General features: G+C 37.7%; 1 protein-coding gene across 2 annotated transcripts in view; it reads right to left on the reverse strand.

Annotated features, from left to right (window-relative positions):
* Positions 1 to 21,544, reverse strand: part of LOC106060281 (uncharacterized) — a 66,586-nt gene that overhangs the window by 12,456 nt on the left and 32,586 nt on the right. The window contains exons 6-12 of one of the 2 annotated variants that reach the window (XM_056011291.1): positions 21,093 to 21,254; positions 17,228 to 17,389; positions 14,127 to 14,225; positions 6,620 to 6,712; positions 5,775 to 5,894; positions 2,889 to 3,035; positions 1,515 to 1,715 (exon numbers count right to left, since the gene is read on the reverse strand). In XM_056011291.1, coding sequence (XP_055867266.1) covers positions 1,515 to 1,715; positions 2,889 to 3,035; positions 5,775 to 5,894; positions 6,620 to 6,712; positions 14,127 to 14,225; positions 17,228 to 17,389; positions 21,093 to 21,254 — 984 coding nt within the window. The remainder of the gene's footprint in view (positions 1 to 1,514; positions 1,716 to 2,888; positions 3,036 to 5,774; positions 5,895 to 6,619; positions 6,713 to 14,126; positions 14,226 to 17,227; positions 17,390 to 21,092; positions 21,255 to 21,544) is intronic. The other variant, XM_056011292.1, reaches the window with a different exon arrangement.

Below are 21,544 nucleotides of genomic sequence, written 5' to 3' on the forward strand. Positions count from 1 at the left end.
CTGGGACGTCGGTACTATCTGGTCTGGGCACACATATTTTTCGTTTATGGTATTGACGTCGGCGGCACTGTCCACTTGGAATCTGACTCTTTGGTTGTTGATCATCATGACGGCCGTCATCCTATGCTTTTTGGGGCTATTCATTGCCATTACCCATTCAGTTTGGAGTGTAACTTCATCTTCTTCTGTGTCTGAGTCTATGTTGCTTTGTGTCTTTGCTTGAGTAATGCTGTATACTGTCTTTCTGCACACTGAGGTAGAATGATTCCTGCCTCCTCAATTGTGACACGATTTTCCACAGACCGGACATTTTTCCTTTATGTATTCATGGTCGCACTTGCAAAATGTTCAAGTTTTTTTTTGTCATGGCCCCTTGTCACTCTGTTGATATTCCTTTCTGTATTTTGGGCCTGACTTCGATGTTGAGATTCTTTCAATCGTTGGTTTGGCCAAAAGTTCGTTTCTTCCTTCTCTGATATCCTTCATTTGTCTTTGTGATCTTTCATATATCCTACACACATCTATGCATTTCTGTAGGGTTAGTTTATCGTCTTGCAATAGTTTCATCTTTAAGTGTTCACTTCTAACCCCTAAGATAATTCGGTCCCTAATCAGACTCTCTTCTAGTTTATCAAAATTGCAGCTGCTTGCCAGTTTCTTCAGGGCAGTTATGTACGAGTCAATATTCTCTTCTTGTCTTCTCGTATTGAAGACATTTCTCTCATAGGTTTCGTTGGTTCTCCCAACATAGAACTCTTCAGAACTTTTTAAAATTTCAGTTATTTTTGTCTCCTGCCCTTTTCCAAATGAATCAAACACGTCTGCTGCCTCACTTCCAATTATGATCATTAGTGTTGCTACACGTATAACTTCTGTCTCTGTTGTGAGTTTCGTGGCCTTTCCATAGTTATCCCAGTCTCTTCTGAATCTTTTCCGATTGGCCGCCATATTGCCTGTTTGCAAAAGCGGTTACGGTACTGGGAAATATCTTTTAGCAGTTGCCATTTTAACTGCTGTTTTCTTATATTTTCTTTAAGTTACTCTAGGTTATCGTTTACCTTTATTAGATGTGTACACCGCTGCCACCATGTTACGATAGAGATTTGAATATTAAAAAAAAACTTGAAATAAGAACTCTTCCAGGTCATAACAAACAAGTTTTATCAGCCATCTTGGCTAACAGAGTAGTGTCCCCTATGCATGGGCACAACTCTTCCCACCATATAAATTCCATTAGCAGAATGAAATTTGAAGCGTGTACGATCGACACAGTGTACATTATTTTTATTCTTAAAATATGATATGATTATATGTTGTAAATAAAGTCGGCTCTTCAGTGAATATTAAACTAAATTATCACCATCCGATGAACCACAAAATAGACGAATACAGATCTCTATATTTAGAATATAGTGTACACATAGATGCATATTGCTCTTGCTCTGTGAATAAATTGATCTTAAAAAAAATGACGAAATCTTTTATTGAAATAATTACATGAAATCTTAAGCTACCTCCATTAACATGGACAGAGCATAGAAGGCTTTCACTTTTCCAAGATACTTGTACTGTAGTGACAAAGTATGAGCCGTCGCAATAAAAATCCATTGATGTGTTTCCGACCTTGCGATACCTCATGTCAACAGAATTACAGACAAGACTGATATTCATATCGTTGTTGTTGAAATAAAATGCGATTATCTCCCTTACATCATCTGAAGAAGCACATGAAATATTTAATTGATTATTATTCGTATAAGATGTCACTAATGTCAAGATCTGACAAACCTGGCCGACCTTAGGCCACTGCAATCTATGCTGTCGCAAAGAAGCCCCGCACTTTCATAGACCCCTCGCTACTTCTAGCCTCTAGGTGTAAATTATTAAATTAAACCATTATAACTTATATATAATCATAATCATAAATTATATATAATATCATCAAATTGCAAAATATATGAAAAAGTCTTGAAAATCTCATGAAATAAATACAACGTCCTATAAACCCTCTAAAATTTCCTGAAAAATAAACAACATTGTCATTTTGGGGATACCATCAAATAAGAACGGCATTGTTAGCTTTCATTGTTACTAAACATTATTGCAAGACGAATGTATTTTCTAATGTTAGTATTGACTTCAGGCTTATCCCTACCCGGAATAGGCCCCGCACAAAAGTATTTTATGTGTTATTGTTTTTATAAATTTATCATTTATTAAGTTTTTAAAAGTAATAAATTCTTCAGCTTCATAAATTGAGGAATGCCTTTTTATTTTAAAAGTATTCTTTAATATTTTAATTGTTACAATTCCTTTATTCAACTTACAAGTTCATAGGTGGAACCTGGAACTTGTGTAAACAGGATTCTTATTAGTTTTTTTTTTAAACGTTTTCTTGAACTGAGAAGTCCGCAGGTTTGTTTTTTTTTTGCATGTAGGACCTAACATCGGGATCTATAGGGCTATCATTAGATTAGAGTTGATTTATACATTCACATAACCAGGTTTTGTTTTTAATAGGTTAAGGAATGATAAAAGCAGTGGCGGAGTGGCTATATTGGCATTAGGGCTAATGCCCGGTGGGACGGTACCCAAATGGGCCGGTAGGGCTACCGTAATAAACTCACGATGACACGATCACAAGTTATAATGAGAAAAAAAATATTGCTTTTAGAATGGTTTATCAGTTGTATAAACGAGGCATTGTCTTTAGAATAAATACAAAATGCTACTTGTTTATACATAAAAAGAAATTAAGGTTGAATGATGATTTTTATCAACAGATGTTGTTTTATTATTTGTTCTGTAAGAATGTAAACAGTTTAGAAGCACTGTTTTCTTACATAAGAAACAACCTACTTATTCATGAGTCTTGTGTACTAGCTTACCATTGTTCGTAAAGACCAGTCTAACCCACGTGACAGCTTGTATATTTTTCTGCCAATCGATTGTAACGCTGTTACGTTTCACACAGGTGCTGTGATTGTTGTCATTCAGGACTTCATCGTCCATAATGGCTTTTACACCAAGATCTCCTGTCAGGAAAAATAATTTATTAAAACAAACAAAAAAAAAACCCCTGATATAAACGAATTTTAATTGAAAGCAGAAGGGCACAAAAGGATGAAGTAGTTATAATTAAACATTCTTCTTCTTCTTCTTCTAGCCAGCTTTATTGCTGCTGAGCTGTGAGCTCTTTTGCAGACTGTGCCAAGGAAAAAAAGTGTGCTGTTTTCTTCAGCTGTTCAGCACTGCCGTACAGGGTGTTGGTTATGTTGGGCTGTAGTGGAAGTAGGGTCTGCCTAAGGTGGATTAGGGAGGGGCATTCAAAGAGGATATGGTTTACGGTTTCAAAGGAGTGGGCGCAATGTCTGCAAAGGGGTAGTTGTGTGGAGTTTATTTTGTTCAGGTGGTAATTTAATAGTGGTGTGTGTCCTGTTCTTAGTTGGAAGATTGTAGATTGTTCTTTGCGGGGGAGGAAGTTAATACTGTCCAGTTTGTTAGGCGTAGTCATTTCTCTGTACATGGCTCTGCCTGTGTTTCCTGATGCCCATTGGTTGAGCCACTCCTCTTTGTGATTGTTGACTAACATTGACCTTAGGGTGAGGTAGTTGACAGGTCTATCTGGTTGTTCCATAGATGAACCTGCCTTTGATAGCTTATCTGCCTTTTCATTTCCCATGATGCCAATGTGTCCAGGGATCCACTGTAGTGTAATATTGATATTTAATTTTGATATCATCTGGTGGATTATCACAATGAGTGTTGTCAACTCTCTTGGGCTGTTTGAGGTGCTGCTGTTAAGTGCTTGCAGAGTAGATTGGGAGTCTGTAAAGACAACAATATCTGATGGTGGTTGCACTCCTTCATATAATTTGTTTTCCACTGTCTGGAGTGCTATGGTAATTGCCTCAATTTCGGCTTGGAAGTTTGAGCAGTAATCACCACAGGGTGCACTTATCTCAAAGTGTTTATTTTTAGGGAAGACCAGGAAGGCACCAAGACCAGCATTGATGGTAGCTTTGAAAGCCGATCCGTCTTTATAAATATGGATAGCTGTTTTTTATATAATTAAACATAAAATGTTGTAACGAAAGTTACTACGCACCTAATGATGGAGTGACCTGATAGTGCCAAATGCTATAATATTCAAACCATGGAGCTATACTAAAGGAACAACGACTTCGAAACAGGTCTTTGCGCATCCTGTCTGCGCATCCTGCACTGTATTCAAAAAAAAAATTACAGAGACGAAAAAGGATTTTACGCTTCAAACGCGCGCGATTTACCCCTGTTAATTAGAAAATGTTTTTTTTTTAGCTATTTATAAAAATAATCTTAAAAACTTCATCCATTTTCAGTCAAGCAGTTAAGGTAGATTTAATTTTTTTAGAGTACGAGATCATCACAAAATTATTTTACTTTTGATCATCCTACTCAAAATTCTATGTTTTTAGGGATTCCAACTTGGTTTTTTTTCTACTAGATCTGGTGCAGTTTTATGTGCTACTTGCAGATGAGCCTACTGTTCCGCATTAATCGGAACCGTCCCGCTAAAAATAAAAAAAATAATTAAAACTCACATGTTACGCCGTTCCTCATTAGCACTTTTATTTTGTTCCGCGAAGTCTAAATTCTAATACGGACTTATTTCAAAACTTAGTCTTAAATGTAGATCAAGATCTACTGCCAATTTGATCTTCTAGGTCTAGATCTAGATTAAAGTTGTAGTCTTGACTTAAATATTGATCTAGATCGATCAATCTATAAATTTATATTATAGATCAGATTTACATCTAAATCTATACGAGATCCAGTAACTAGTAGGCTCTAGATTTAGGCTTAATCTAGATATTAGATTATTATCTACATCTATATTATATTTACAAAATAGTCTAGAGAAGACCTAGAGTCCTAAAGTGTCTCTTTTTCTCTTTCTCTATCTCTCTGATAGATAATCTTTATATAGATTTAGATATTTTATTATATATATATAGAGAGAGTAGTAGATCTTGTAGTACTACTGGCTAAGTTAAGATAGTTAATAAGGTCTAAAAATCTATTTGAATTAGAATATTTAGTCCTACTAAAGCTGAGATTTTACATCTAAAATATATTTTAAATTATTATACGTCTTGATTGAAATTCTAGATCTATTTCTGAAATATGTAATGTAGATCTAGCCCAACATGATGGAAAGTGAACTGTACACTTCATTAGAATCAAGACAAATCGTTAAAGAAGACCTGAACATTGACCTGAAACGTCCCAACCTGTGGGCATTTCAGACCAAGAGCTCGTTGCCACGTCACAGGTCTGTACGACGTGGCAACGAGCTATTGGTCTCAACTGCCCACAGGTTGTGACGTTGCAGGTCGGTGTTGAGGGCTTCTATAGCGAATTGTCTCTGTAGAATGTGTTTGTGAATATAAGAACGAAGACCTGAACTTCACTGGGAAGGCTTGCAGCCCTCCCCAGAAATCCTTAACTGACAGAGATTTAAGGCACAACGTAAATTTAATTTTTTCGGCCGAAGGTGAAGAAACGTTATAATAAATTGTATCCTAGACCCCTTTCTGTTGTTTTCTGAATATACACGTTTTACTGAGCTTAGGGTTATTTTTTTTTTAAATCTCCTCTAGCCAAAACTTCTTGCTCCGTAAGTGCCTTACACACAAAAACATTTATCGACATTAGTTTTGTGTTCTACTCAAGGTTAAACAAAAAGTAAATTTAAAAAAAATAGAAAATGGTGATCAGATATCAGAACTTACTGTATAGGCAAGAGTCACCAAACCAGCCCATGTAACAGAGGTCAAATTTAAAATGCCTTTCTTTTGAGCAATTTTCTTTACAATGGCTAGTCCACTGATTGTTTTGTGCCAAACCACCACCTGTTCATTACATAATAAAAAAAAATGTATTAATTATCCAAATAATTAGGAAAAAGAAATGTAATAATAGACAGATTGCTGCCTGCATGGTCGTAGTATGTGTACCAAACTGTCTTCTTTCCGTTCGTTCTGAGTTCAATTCATTCCCGCTGTCATTTTACTGCTTTCTGTGTGAGATCTTGACAATGGCTATGCCATAAGTAGGTCGCAGGTGGGGCCACAAGAAATACTGCATTCCTCATTTTAACTTTTAAACTCGAAGACAAGCCTTATTATTATTATTATGAGATCTTGTAAAAGTAATTTTCATCATTTCTTAAAGAACTTACAAAACTCAAGTAATTAAACAAAGCCTGATTTCAACGAATTTTTCCTAGGAATATCAGGTGTCACTGCTAAATACCTGCCACAATCTTACCTCAATCCATGCAAAATGACATTTTAGCAAACATCCTATCAATCATTATGGACATTTGGAAGAGAGCATTCTCTTTGGTTAAATATTTGGGGTCTCGTGGAGCAAAGGCTGTTTAAGATTTGTTTAAGAGTATACTGCTATTTCTTATAACCAATATCGAGAACCAGAGTAAATAAAAATTTAGTTAAGGAATAACAGGTAGGTGTTTATACAAAGTGCATTCTCGGTAAAATGTATATAATGCACATACATATTTCTTATAAAATTAATTTTAATCAATTATGTTTGCGATTCATGGAAGACATACTCTTCAAACACTTGTCATCGAAGTAGCCTTCTTTACATGGACATGTTCCATTCATTTTGTTGCACGAATCGTCTAGACATCCTGGACTACATCCTGAAAGAAAAGGATTGAACGCGTTTTGACCATGAAATGTCAGCAGTGCGGGATATGCAAAGGTGCAGGGTTTACAAAATGTATTTTACTTATAATCATAGGATAACGGAAACTATGGAGATGTCTACAGGAGAAAGAAAACTCTGAATCCAAACCTCCGATACCTTGCGGCTATACCCAAACAGTAGGTGGGTGTTTATACCTTCTATAAATCCTTCTAGTAGAAAGAAAACTCTGAATCTACACCTCCGCTGCCTTACGGCTATACCCAAACAGTAGGTGGGTGTTTATACCTTCTATAGTTCCTTCTAGTAGAAAGAAAACTCTGAATCTACACCTCCGCTGCCTTACGGCTATACCCAAACAGTAGGTGGGTGTTTATACCTTCTATAAATCCTTCTAGGAGAAAGAAAACTCTGAATTCACTCCTCCGCTGCCTTGCGGCTATACCCAAACAGGGAAAAGGCTTCAGAAGACAACCCTGAGGGAAAATCAGTAGCTGGTGACCTTTAGGCATATTACTGCACAAAGTGCTACTGCCTGGTAGATCTTGTGGCGCTGCTGATCCGAAATGGTATCGGATGTTTCGTTCCTTTAATCACATCAGCCGCGTGAACGACTTCGTTCCGACCATTGACAATGCCCAGGCTTTCATTTCGCTTATTCTGTTGGAGATGAGCCGTAGTCGTTCTTCGACTAAAGGAGGCCAACAAGTTTACTGTGTGGCTCGTACTTCACACTCGTGCTGTGCTCTATCAGTTTACTGTGTGGCTCGTACTTCACACTCGTGCTGTGGTCTATCAGTTTACTGTGTGGCTCGTACTTCACACTCGTGCTGTACTCTATCAGTTTACTGTGTGGCTCGTACTTCACACTCTTGCTGTGCTCTATCAGTTTACTGTGTGGCTCGTACTTCACACTCGTGCTGTGCTCTATCAGTTTACTGTGTGGCTCGTACTTCACACACATTTTGTGCTCTATCAGTTTACTGTGTGGCTCGTACTTCACACTCATTCTGTACTCTATCAGTTTACTGTGTGGCTCGTACTTCACACTCGTGCTGTACTCTATCAGTTTACTGTGTGGCTTATACTTCACACTCGTGCTGTACTCTATCAGTTTACTGTGTGGCTTATACTTCACACTCGTGCTGTACTCTATCAGTTTACTGTGTGGCTCGTACTTCACACTCGTGTGTACTCTATCAGTTTACTGTGTGGCTCGTACTTCACACTCGTGCTGTACTCTATCAGTTTACTGTGTGGCTCGTACTTCACACTCGTGCTGTACTCTATCAGTTTACTGTGTGGCACGTACTTCACACTCGTGCTGTACTCTATCAGTTTACTGTGTGGCTCGTACTTCACACTCGTGCTGTGGTCTATCAATTTACTGTGTGGCTCGTACTTCACACTCGTGCTGTACTCTATCAGTTTACTGTGTAACTCGTACTTCACACTCGTGCTGTGCTCTATCAGTTTACTGTGTGGCTCGTACTTCACACTCGTGCTGTACTCTATCAGTTTACTGTGTGGCTCGTACTTCACGCTCGTGATGTGGTCTATCAGTTTACTGTGTGGCTCGTACTTCACACTCGTGCTGTACTCTATTAGTTTACTGTGTGGCTCGTACTTCACACTCGTGCTGTGCTCTATCAGTTTACTGTGTGGCTCGTACTTCACACTCGTGCTGTACTCTATCAGTTTACTGTGTGGCTCGTACTTCACACTCGTGCTGTACTCTATCAGTTTACTGTGTGGCTCGTACTTCACACTCGTGCTGTACTCTATTAGTTTACTGTGTGGCTCGTACTTCACACTCGTGCTGTGCTCTATCAGTTTACTGTGTGGCTCGTACTTCACACTCGTGCTGTACTCTATCAGTTTACTGTGTGGCACGTACTTCACACTCGTGCTGTACTCTATCAGTTTACTGTGTGGCTCGTACTTCACACTCGTGCTGTGCTCTATCAGTTTACTGTGTGGCTCGTACTTCACACTCGTGCTGTACTCTATCAGTTTACTGTGTGGCTCGTACTTAACACTCGTGCTGTACTCTATCAGTTTACTGTGTGGCTCGTATTTCACACTCGTGCTTTACTCTATCAGTTTACTGTGTGGCTCGTACTTCACACTCGTGCTGTGGTCTATCAGTTTACTGTGTGGCTCGTACTTCACACTCGTGCTGTGGTCTATCAGTTTACTGTGTGGCTCGTACTTTACACTCGTGCTGTACTCTATCAGTTTACTGTGTGGCTCGTACTTCACACTCGTGCTGTACTCTATCAGTTTACTGTGTGGCTCGTACGTCACACTCGTGCTGTGCTCTATCAGTTTACTGTGTGGCTCGTACTTCACACTCGTGCTGTGCTCTATCAGTTTACTGTGTGGCTCGTACTTCACACTCGTGCTGTACTCTATCAGTTTACTGTGTGGCTCGTACTTCACACTCGTGCTGTACTCTATCAGTTTACTGTGTGGCTCGTACTTCACACTCGTGTTGTACTATGTCAGTTTACTGTGTGGCTCGTTCTTCACACTCGTGCTGTGCTCTATCAGTTTACTGTGTGGCTCGTACTTCGCACTCGTGCTGTACTCTATCAGTTTACTGTGTGGCTTGTACTTCACACTCGTGCTGTACTCTATCAGTTTACTGTGTGGTTCGTACTTCACACTCGTGCTTTACTCTATCAGTTTACTGTGTGGCTCGTACTTCACACTCGTGCTGTACTCTATCAGTTTACTGTGTGGCTTGTACTTCACACTCGTGCTGTACTCTATCAGTTTACTGTGTGGCTCGTACTTCACACTCGTGCTGTGGTCTATCAGTTTACTGTGTGGCTCGTACTTCACACTCGTGCTGTGGTCTATCAGTTTACTGTGTGGCTCGTAATTCACACTTGTGCTGTACTCTATCAGTTTACTTTGTGGCTCGTACTTCACACTCGTGCTGTACTCTATCAGTTTACTGTGTGGCTCGTACTTCACACTCGTGCTGTGGTCTATCAGTTTACTGTGTGGCTCGTACTTCACACTCGTGCTGTACTCTATCATTTTACTGTGTGGCTCGTACTTCACACTTGTGCTGTACTCTATCAGTTTACTGTGTGGCTCGTACTTAACACTCGTGCTGTACTCTATCAGTTTACTGTGTGGCTCGTACTTCACACTCGTGCTGTGCTCTATCAGTTTACTGTGTGGCTCGTACTTCACACTCGTGCTGTACTCTATCAGTTTACTGTGTGGCTCGTACTTCACACTCGTGCTGTGCTCTATCAGTTTACTGTGTGGCTCGTACTTCACACTCGTGCTGTGCTCTATCAGTTTACTGTGTGGCTCGTACTTCACACTCGTGCTGTGCTCTATCAGTTTACTGTGTGGCTCGTACTTCACACTCGTGCTGTGCTCTATCAGTTTACTGTGTGGCTCGTACTTCACACTCGTGCTGTACTCTATCAGTTTACTGTGTGGCTCGTACTTCACACTCGTGCTGTACTCTATCAGTTTACTGTGTGGCTCGTACTTCACACTCGTGCTGTACTATGTCAGTTTACTGTGTGGCTCGTTCTTCACACTCGTGCTTTGCTCTATCAGTTTACTGTGTGGCTCGTACTTCGCACTCGTGCTGTACTCTATCAGTTTACTGTGTGGCTTGTACTTCACACTCGTGCTGTACTCTATCAGTTTACTGTGTGGTTGGTACTTCACACTCGTGCTGTACTCTATCAGTTTACTGTGTGGCTCGTACTTCACACTCGTGCTGTACTCTATCAGTTTACTGTGTGGCTCGTACTTCACACTCGTGCTGTGGTCTATCAGTTTACTGTGTGGCTCGTACTTCACACTCGTGCTGTGGTCTATCAGTTTACTGTGTGGCTCGTACTTCACACTCGTGCTGTGGTCTATCAGTTTACTGTGTGGCTCGTACTTCACACTCGTGCTGTACTCTATCAGTTTACTGTGTGGCTCGTACTTCACACTCGTGCTGTGGTCTATCAGTTTACTGTGTGGCTCGTACTTCACACTCGTGCTGTGGTCTATCAGTTTACTGTGTGGCTCGTACTTCACACTCGTGCTGTGGTCTATCAGTTTACTGTGTGGCTCGTACTTCACACTCGTGCTGTGGTCTATCAGTTTACTGTGTGGCACGTACTTCACACTCGTGCTGTACTATGTCAGTTTACTGTGTGGCTCGTACTTCACACTCGTGCTGTGGTCTATCAGTTTACTGTGTGGCTCGTACTTCACACTCGTGCTGTACTCTATCTATCTCTTGTTGGAACAACAACAGGGACACGATGGCGTCTCAAGAGACAAACGTCTGATTAGCCACAACATTATGTACCGATAGTTTAAGGGAAGACATGATTTGAACATGCGGGGTATATAAAGAATGCGGGCTGTATGTTTTTTGTTTCTACTTATTTTATATTTATGCGGGGTATACGCATGTGCTGGTTATTTTCAAGAAAATACGGTAATTAGACAGCTAAAAAGAAATTAGCCTTATAGGCAAGAAGCGTTAAAAAAATATAATATTGTTCTTTAAATGAAAAGGATTATTTGTTGTATAAGTAATAATTCTTAAGCAAGTATATTCCCACTTGCGCTGATGGTTTTTCATAAGTATTTTGAATTTACGCTAATACAAGTCATTCGTAAAAACAATAAAAATAAATAAAAATATATTAAAAAAAAAAAAAGAAAAAAAGAATGATAAAGTTAAACTAACACATTTTTAAAAAGATAACTCAAGAAGACCATAATGTTCACACAATGCCTATTGTAAAGTCGATACAGATGACTTTTATTTTCCTTACAAAAACTGTCTTTGTAATTATAAACTTTGTGATAAATAAACGACGTTAAGCAACTTTTTAAGTGTTCTTATTTTGTAAGAATATAATTTTGAATTTTATCGTATTTTTACCGATAAAACTTCCGAACAGCGGTTCTCAACCTTTTTTTTAGCTCGGGGATTCCTTTTGACTAGTCCCCACTATGAGGTGACCCCGATCATAAAATTGTAACTGTTCCTTATGTTATAGAATAGAATAGAAAGTATGGCTAAAGCTTCATATTGGACCACGAAAAAGTTTCTCCTTATCATTACATTAAAAATAAATGAACCTTTGACCTTTCATATATACATCTATTTACTTTTTTATTTCCTAGTCATCCTATGCATGTTGCAGACTTCGATGAATAATTAGAAAAGCATGACGGAGCACAAGTAGTGATCAGGACAATAGTACATGGCTACAATAGTGTTGTGACTGAGTTTGTTTCGGTTTTACCAGATTAAGGATTATCGGGACTGTCTTTCCAAAATCCCCGCTACTGTCAACGTCTGCATTAGGCCTACTTTTTTATTTAGACTTCATGACTACAAAGTTCGATAACAATGTTTCGCTAAAAATAATTATTAGAAATGGAGAAAAAATCGCGATACAGGTAATTGGGATAGGACTGGAAACACTTGATCTAGATTTTTAAAATGTTTATTTTATCTGTTTAACAGGTTCAATATCATTTATCTCATGGTGAACTGATAAGATTGGCAACATGTAAATATTATTATTGAAAAGTAGGTTTATCGTAAATTTCAGAGAGGGGTTTTATAATCAAAATCTTCCTCAGCTATGCTCCTAGAATTTGGATGTTTCGTTGGCATCCTTTTCTTCTTTTTCTGGTTTTGTTTCATAGAAGAGGGGGGTTTGACTGCTGGAGCATGTGATGGTTTAGTATTAAAATCTCACCTAAAATAAAAAGAATCAAAGAAAGAATAAAAAAATGTCACTAAATTCCGATTCCCCCAGCAAAGGGGGGATTTTATTTGGGGGGGGGGGTGTAAACCCCAACCTCCCCCCTGGTTACGCCCATGATTTTGTATGACTCATTCTTGATCAAACTTTGAATTCCAGACCAACATACTAGAAAATCTGTGTTGAAGCCCTTTTTTGTTTTAAAGAGTTTTTACTTGAGTAAAGAAATCACTTGCTTTTGTCATCGTTTCCACTGAAAATCGTCTTTAAAATCGCCATCTTTTTAAATACCTATCTTTACTTTAAAGTACTGGGTATCTAGTGAAAAAAAGCTCGGCTGTTGAGTATCAAAATCACGTTGCATTTTGTTTCAGCAACATAGATTCGGCTAATAGATCTTCGTTACAAATAATCACTCTGGGATTCTCAAGTTCTGCTCAATCTATGGAAGTCAAACCATATCCACATTATTATTTTGTTTTCTCAATGTTTTTTTTGTGTGTGTGCGAGAACCACTGTCGTGGGGTGTCCCATAATGAAAATATTACCTTTAATAAAAATGTATCATTAAACGATGGCCTATTATTAACTTAAACGAAATTCCTTTTTTATTTCGTCACGTCAGCATTAAAACAAATAGTGTAACTTGAGAATATGCATTAGTTTACGTTACATTAAAACTGTTACAAATAGTTACTCTTTGACTATTCGAAAGTTTGCGATAATACTGTCTTGGTTACCTAAAACATCTCTCTTAGAATGAAAGAAAACAAATATTCCAATGGACAAACGTTTATTGAATATCAAGTTTTACACGTTAGAATAGACAAAAAAAATTCAATGGTCTTGGGCGATCCCTGGAAATTGTCTGTTCAATCTCTTGTAGAACGCGAACCACAAGTTGAGAACCCATGCTTTCGATTGGTAACAATATCATGGTAAAGAAATGTCCGCTTATAAATTATTCTTTACCTTGAGACTTCATATAAGCAAAATAACCACTTACGCACTGATTCAATGATCAAGAGATCTCTTAAATTGCAGTACGTATCCACATGAAATTTCGTACACAGGCTCCTTTTACCTCCTAGATGATCACTAAGAACTGTTTTTTGGCAGGACCGTAACCGTGGGACCACTATTTGCTAAAAACTGAAGGCTTTTTACTAAGCCTTTGTATTTTATTTTCGATATTTCCCCATAAATGCGCAGTCCAATTAGAAGACATAAATAGAAATACGTCACAAATTTCATATTTTTAAAGCATTTTTCTTTTTACCAAAGTCTATTTTTTTTAAAATGTTTTACATCATTTTCACTTACTTTTAGACAAAACCAAAAATAATAGCATTAATAAGATACATCTACAGTCTTTTTCTTTTCTTTTTTTTTTGAGAGAGAGAGAGAGAGAGAGAGAGAGAAAGAGAGAGTGAGAGCAAGGAATAGATCTATTATCATTTCTATACATTTAAAAGGGGTGTGATAAACTTATACAATGAATAAAACCTAATTGATATTCCTTTCTATTTAGAGAAAAACAAATTTAAAGAAAAAAAAAAGAAAATCAGAAAATATAACTAGGTCTCCTTAAAGAGTTTTTCATTGAAATTTTACTGGCTACAAAAGACCGTAAGAAAAAAGAGAACCTACGCTTTGAACATTGTGATCCATAATATCCACTCGGACATACACAACTGCTGGTCCCTGTATATTTACATGGGTCATTATCCGTGCAAATGGTCGGACAATCTGGAAAATAAAAATTCATTAATATTATTGTTTAGTAACTGTGGTATTGTATAGGAACTACAGTTTGCGTGTACGATATTGGATACTACTTAATTATTGTTATTATTTATAATTAACTGTAATGTATACTAAATTAACTTGTTCTCTTTAAAAAAATTAATTAAGTAGTTTATGTGACAGACATTAATTAATTTAGTAATACAATTTAAAAATAAAATCGAGAGATAATATAAAACCGTTTGTATAAATGAGTTAAAAATATGGTATATTATTACTGCCCATGCCCAATATTTAACCTTTTTTTTTTTCTTTCTTTTATAATTAATAGTGCATAGTTGTAAAAATGGTGTGTTTTTAATGAAAATAATACAATTTAAAAATAAAATCGAGAGATAATATAAAACCGTTTGTATAAATGAGTTAAAAATATGGTATATTATTACTGCCCATGCCCAATATTTAACCTTTTTTTTTTCTTTCTTTTATAATTAATAGTGCATAGTTGTAAAAATGGTGTGTTTTTAATGAAAATAATACAATTTAAAAATAAAATCGAGAGATAATATAAAACCGTTTGTATAAATGAGTTAAAAATATGGTATATTATTACTGCCCATGCCCAATATTTAACCTTTTTTTTTTCTTTCTTTTATAATTAATAGTGCATAGTTGTAAAAATGGTGTGTTTTTAATGAAAAAAATTATAGAATTGTTAATTTAAAAAATATATTTTTCGCTTTCAGAGAAAACAATAAGTAACAGTTGCATCCGAGTTTTGAAAGGTTTAAAATATCACAACGTCGGATTTGGAAAATCATTTCTAGTTTACGGATTCTTAACGGGACGGAAGTACAGACAGACCACACAAATCTAATAGCGGCTATTTCCCTTTCGTGGGCCGCTATACAAGTACAGACCTTAATTTAGAGAATTCAGAGAAATATCTTAAAAATACAATGGTGACAAAATAGAAAACACCAAGCTGTGAAAGATGGGTAGAAAGAGAACTATAGAGGTGCAGATCTTAGAGAGGAAGTGGAGATGGATTGGTCACACCTTCATAAAAGGTACAAGCAACAGAGCTAAACAGGCATTTAAGTGGAACCCCAATAGCAAGTGGCAAAAAAAAGGTAGGGACGCTGTGAACTAGATGAAGCCGACGGAATTATTTCATTTTTCTCTTCTGTAGTTCACTTCCCAGTTATGTTTCAACTTCATTGACTCTGTTCTATAACATATGTTCCTTGGTGTATAATTCAAAGAGGATGCATACTCTTATTATAAAACAAAGATTAGTGTATATAAGCCAAAAATTAATTTTATGATGCCTAATCAACGACGGTATCGTCGATTAGGAGAGAAAGAGTTAAAAAACCTAGCATGAGAAACGACTATGTATATTTTAAAGTTGTTGTGTGCTTTTATTACCTAAATCTACCTATTAAATAATCACTTTTAACCGCGCCGATACGACAATGACACATTTTTGGGTTTTACTACAACCTATACGTTCTTAGCATTAATGTAATTTTACACATACTGTACACATACTGTACACAAACTGTACACATACTGTACACATACTGTACACATACTGTACACAAACTGTACACATACTGTACACATACTGTACACAAACTGTACACATACTGTACACATACTGTACACATACTGTACACATACTGTACTAATACTGTACTAATACTGTACTAATACTGTACACATACTGTACACATACTGTACACATACTGTACACATACTGTACACATACTGTACACATACTGTACTAATACTGTACTAATACTGTACACATACTGTACACATACTGTACACATACTGTACACATACTGTACACATACTGTACTAATACTGTACTAATACTGTACTAATACTATACTAATACTAAAACAAAAAAAGTATAAAAATAATAATGGAGCCAAAACAAAACACGACATCTCAAGTCTTTAAAAGTATATAAAGGAAATCGTAAAGTATTATACATTGATACATACATGGTGTTCTTTTCTTTCAAAATCTTACAGAGAAAGAAATGTTTTTAATGCCAATGGATAAAGCTTTATAGTTTTGATATATTTTTTTTCATGCATATAGCATATAGCGCTATGGTCCAATCTCATTTGTGGACCAGTGGGGGGAGAGGGTATCTGCCTTTAACAGCTCAGTCAACACAACTCTGTCGAACCTCGAGCCCCCTAGAAATGTTTCCAAACCAAGCCAAGTTCAGGGGTACTAAGGCTCTCTACCAGGTATCCCACTACTTAATACGTGTCATGAATATGATAGAAATGTGTACCGAGTTTAGCTTCATTTTGTAAGCAATGGTACAACAACGCGGTGATTTAATACAATGCCGTCTCCGAGTCAAATACGTCTGAAGACATTGAAACACATTGTTACTGTTAAGGTCACGATGTTTAGGTGCTGTGGTCTCTCTACTGGGTTCGCGCGTCTGAGCTGTGACTCTTAAGCTATTAAGTTGCTCCACCCATTCATACATAAAAGTTGTAATATACAGATTCAAGTCCAATTTCAGCAGACAAAGATGAAGTTTTTTTCACATTCATAATAGACGATAAAATAGAACTGCTTTTTAATTGTTTTGTTGCAAATCACTGGTTAGATATAAAATACATTAATATCCTTTTATTAAAAAATAAATACAAGAATACGAGTTGCATAAATCCAATAGATGAGAATCACAATAATAAGTATCTCCATAGTAAAACAAGGTACCTGCTCTCATTACGTCCGCATTAGCGCTGGTATAAGATTTGATTTAACTGTAATACATGTGCAACTACTCACGTTGAGTTTAGTATTTCTACTCAGAGGCTTTCTCGTGCTTTTACCTTCTTGACCCAAGGTGCAGAACAAATAACACTCAATGTCAAATGAGGATGTGACAGTTATCAATAAACATTTTTGAAATTGAAATTATATATTTTTTTAAGCTTGTAAGTACACCAATAAATAGATCTTACCCAAAGAGCAATTACTGATATCAGTACTTCCAACTTCTCCTGTTGTTTTATTCATAGGACATTTTGAACATGGCTGATTTCCAGTGAAGTTCTTATACGTTCCATTCGGGCAAACAGAGCAGGAAATGTTGTCCCTTGAAGAGAGCCCTGGTTCACAATGAGCTGGTTGATCGAACCAAATAATAACGTTTTCGTATGAATAGTAGAAAGATAGTAAATCTAAAAAAAAAAGGAAAGTTCTCCTAGCAGAACTTGCGATCTATGGGGCAGATGACGTATAGGTCATCTGTTTCTATTGCCAACGGTTAACAAGGATGTCATTTGGCCAGCACAACGACCAACCGCCTTTAGTTTTCTCCAACTAATGTCAGGTACCTATTAGAAATGGACGGTTCTGTACAGACGCTTGAAGGCACTGTGAGAGCTTGGTATGGGGCGGTGGTTCAACTCTCTGGCAATCCCGAAAGTGTGGAGCTGAGTTGACCCTGCCATGGTAAAAGAAGCAGGGAAGCTGAGCTGAAAGCAATGATCGAAGTATTGGAGTAGGTAGCGGAATAAGTCGGATCCACGTCCCCGGCGGACGTGGTCATTTTTACCATTCAATCTCTGCCCTCGATGCCCTTGAAGGGCAGCATGCAGGTGTTGGGAAGGTAGAAGGGTTCCTCGTGATGGTGGAGCGCCTTCTACATCTCAATGTAAATAGTTTTAAACAGTGGGTAACATCCCATTGTGGTCTAGTCAGTCATCTGAGGGCTGACATTTTGGCGAAGTCCGCGGCGCCGTTCACTCTCGCGAGACACCCATTTGTTGGCACATTGGTTCGACAGTTGCTACATAGCGACAGGGCTACATAGGCAGTTGAGTAGACCAGACCGTAAGGACGCATGGTGGGAGCTCGTCTGTGCGGAACAGGCGGTCATAGCCGATTTCCGAGTCGGACACTGTCCTATAGGCGCGTACTTTGACGGTGGAAGGAGAATTACGACACACGGTGCCGCCACTGCGTCGAGGAAGACGAGAAAGTAGAGCACATTCTTTACGTATACCGAGCTCTGCACGAGGAATGTTTAGGACAAAGAAATGAGAGAGAGAATACTAGGTATGTTTATGCTTGCCCTGGATACGGCAAAATATGTGGCTCACAGGTGGGGCTGCATTCCTTATTAATCTTCGGACACGAAGACAAGCCTTATTATAACTATTACCATTATTCTTATTATTATTTTATTTTGCTGGTTGCATTATTACCATGTGTAAATGCTTTGATATCTACTGTCCCGTACAAAGGAAAGGGTCATAAGCCTCTTTTGATTTAACAATAAAAAAAGTAAAAAGCTTGGGGTTAGGGCGTGGAGACGGAAGGCCATGGAGTGATCTGAATGGAGGGATGTGTTGAAGCAGCACCTCTGGGATGGATGGATGGCAAAAGCCGGTATGAGCTTCTTTTAGTCCGACAGTCAGGCTGGGCAGGGCAGGGCAGGGCATAGATAGATAGATAGATAGATAGATAGATAGATAGATAGATAGATAGATAGATAGATAGATAGATAGATAGATAGATAGATAGATAGATAGATAGATAGATAGATAAATGAACAGACAGATAGATAGATACATAGATACATAGACATATATATTTTTTAGAAAGAATAAAAAAAAAACAATTTTAACAGCAATAAAATAGATCAAGATGTACTGTCATCGTTTTAAATTACAAATATTCCAGGTAGCAGAAGCCAGATATCTGTCCAATGGGGGAGGGAAGTGTGGAGACAACTATTGGCCCATACAATAGAAACTAAAAGAGTAGGGGAGCATGAGGGGAGACGGTCAAGGGAGGTCAGACAAAAGGGTTGCTGTGGCCAGTGAAGACAGAATTACAGGAGGCTAGTCCCCGTTAAGGTTCCGTGTGAGAAAGCTGGGCTAAGAGTGTAATGTTGAAGATAGGATGTTCAAGAGAAAGCTGGGCTAGGAATGTAATAGTGAAGATAGGATGTTCGAGTGATTCTGTTATAATACTAACATATAGATATGTACTAAAGCTTATGTGTTATCATTTCAATACATGTTTGTCCTGTACCTTAAACATAAATACTAGTTACAAGCCAGATGCCGCACCAGAGGAGCCGCAAACATACTAAAATACAAGGTTACAAAGACAGTTTGTGTGCAAACACAAACTTAAAATGGGCCCCCTAAGTGGTCCTCCCAGGCAGGCTTCAATATTTTCAGAAAGAACATCCAAATGAAATTATATCAAAGACAAATGAGAGATAAGAATGGAGAAAGAAGGTTGACAGATCGTGTGTAGTGCCCCAACGGTGCAGCAGATCAAAAGATAGGTGCAAGTGAATGCAAAGTTAGATGTGAGCCTGGAATAACTAGTTCCCCTTTCAGACCTTGTGGTCTATAGGGCAAATGATATAAAGTTCATCTGTTTTTTGTGGCCTAAGGTTAACAAGGGTGTCATGTAGCCAGCACAACGACCAACCGCCTTTACTTTTCCCCAACTAATGTCAGGTACCCATTAGAGCTGGGTAGACTCAGAGGCGCCCAGGGATTCCGAAGTTGAATATCCCAGTCTTCACCAGGATTCGAACCCGGGACCCTCGGTTATGAAGACAAGTGCTTTGCCACTCAGCTACCGCGCCTCTCCAGGCCTAATTGAAATCTTATAAATAATGTAATTGTTTTGAAAAGGCTTAATCTCTTATTCGAATCCTGAAAAAAAAAAAAAAAAAAAAAAAAAAAAAAAAAAAAAAACGAAGATGTACCATAGAATGTATGTTTAAGAAGATAATGTTTATAAGATTACTATTCGTTTTAAGTTAGGTCTAACTTATAATGCATACTAATTAGCTTTTTCTCTTTAAAAAACTGCTTGCATAACTGATTTTAAACATTAGATTTTTCGCTTTCAGGAAAAAAAAAAGTAGCCGTTGCATCAGAACTTTGAATGGTCTAAAATATTGTGAAGTCGGATTTTTAATATCTTTTCTAGTTTACGAGATCTAAACGGGACAAACGGACAGACGGACAGACGGTCAAACGGACAGACGGACAGACATTTCATACAAAACTAATAGCGTCTTTTCCCCTTTCGGGGGCCGCTAAAAATGAGGATTTGTGAATGGATTAATTAAGTCCAAATGGTACAACAGCTGGGACCTTAGTAGCACGGGACAGGAAGTCTGGAAAGTTCTCAAACGTCTAAACAGAAAAGACGAGTGGTGGCAGCTAGACAGAAAGGAGCAAGCAATCTTGGCACGATTCCGCACTGGACACTGTCCGATAGCAGCCTATTTCGAAAGGATCCGAGAGAACCACGATCGTAGATATCGACACTGCCATGTGGAAACAGAAACAGTTGAACACATCCTGTAAGACTGCAGGGTGTTCAGAAATGCTTTCGAAGATACGACTAGTCTTGAAACAGATAGAACTGGTGCATGCGGGGGTCTCGCTCTTTACGGAGACAGAAATGCCCTACAAAACACTGCCAGATACCTGGACCGTGCTGTAAGGGATTAATCCCTGTACGGGCCTTAGTGCATGGAGGCTTACAAATAGGGCCGCACTAGTTTAGCACATAAAGGTGATTAAAGAATCGACCGTAAAACTAGAACTATCTATGATTGTGTTTGTATAGACACATTTATTACATTGTAGGTTATTAAAGAATCTAAAGCTAAATATATCTAAACTTTAAAAAAAGTGTTTTGGAATAAAAAGTGGTGTGGTAAATAAATTTATGTTAAGACATTCAAAATCATTATTTTTTAAAAGAAATGCTGTTTTGTTAACATTTTTATTGAATAAGTAATTTTTGTTTGTACCCTTAAGTAACTCAAGTAATAAATCTTACCAAAAGAGCAATTACTGATGTCTATACTTCCAACGTTTGTTGTTATTTTATTTATTGGACACTGTAAACATGGCTGATTTCCAGTAAAGTTTTTATAGAATCCATAGGGGCAAACAGAGCAGGAAATGTTGTCCAGGGAATAGAACCCTGGTGCACAGTGTGCTGTTGAATCGTGCAAAAAAGAGAAAAAAAAAGTTTGATGATTAAATGTATAAAAAACACACGTGACATAAAATTTATAAAGAGAAGTTTGAGTTTTGAGTTTAGGCACATCGGCACAATTTAGGCCATGTCGTGCCCGTATTCCTTTAAAGATCACTCTCCCTTTACATAACAAGGGCTGAATTCTATACAGTTAAATCATTAAAAACAAGGTCTATTCACGGTTAAAATAGTAAAGGTAGTATAGACTGCCGCCGTCGATGAAATCAAAGCCAGTGATTCACCTGGGC

The sequence above is a fragment of the Biomphalaria glabrata genome, chromosome 14, assembly GCF_947242115.1.
Source record: "Biomphalaria glabrata chromosome 14, xgBioGlab47.1, whole genome shotgun sequence".
In the NCBI taxonomy this organism is placed as follows: Eukaryota; Metazoa; Mollusca; class Gastropoda; family Planorbidae; genus Biomphalaria; species Biomphalaria glabrata.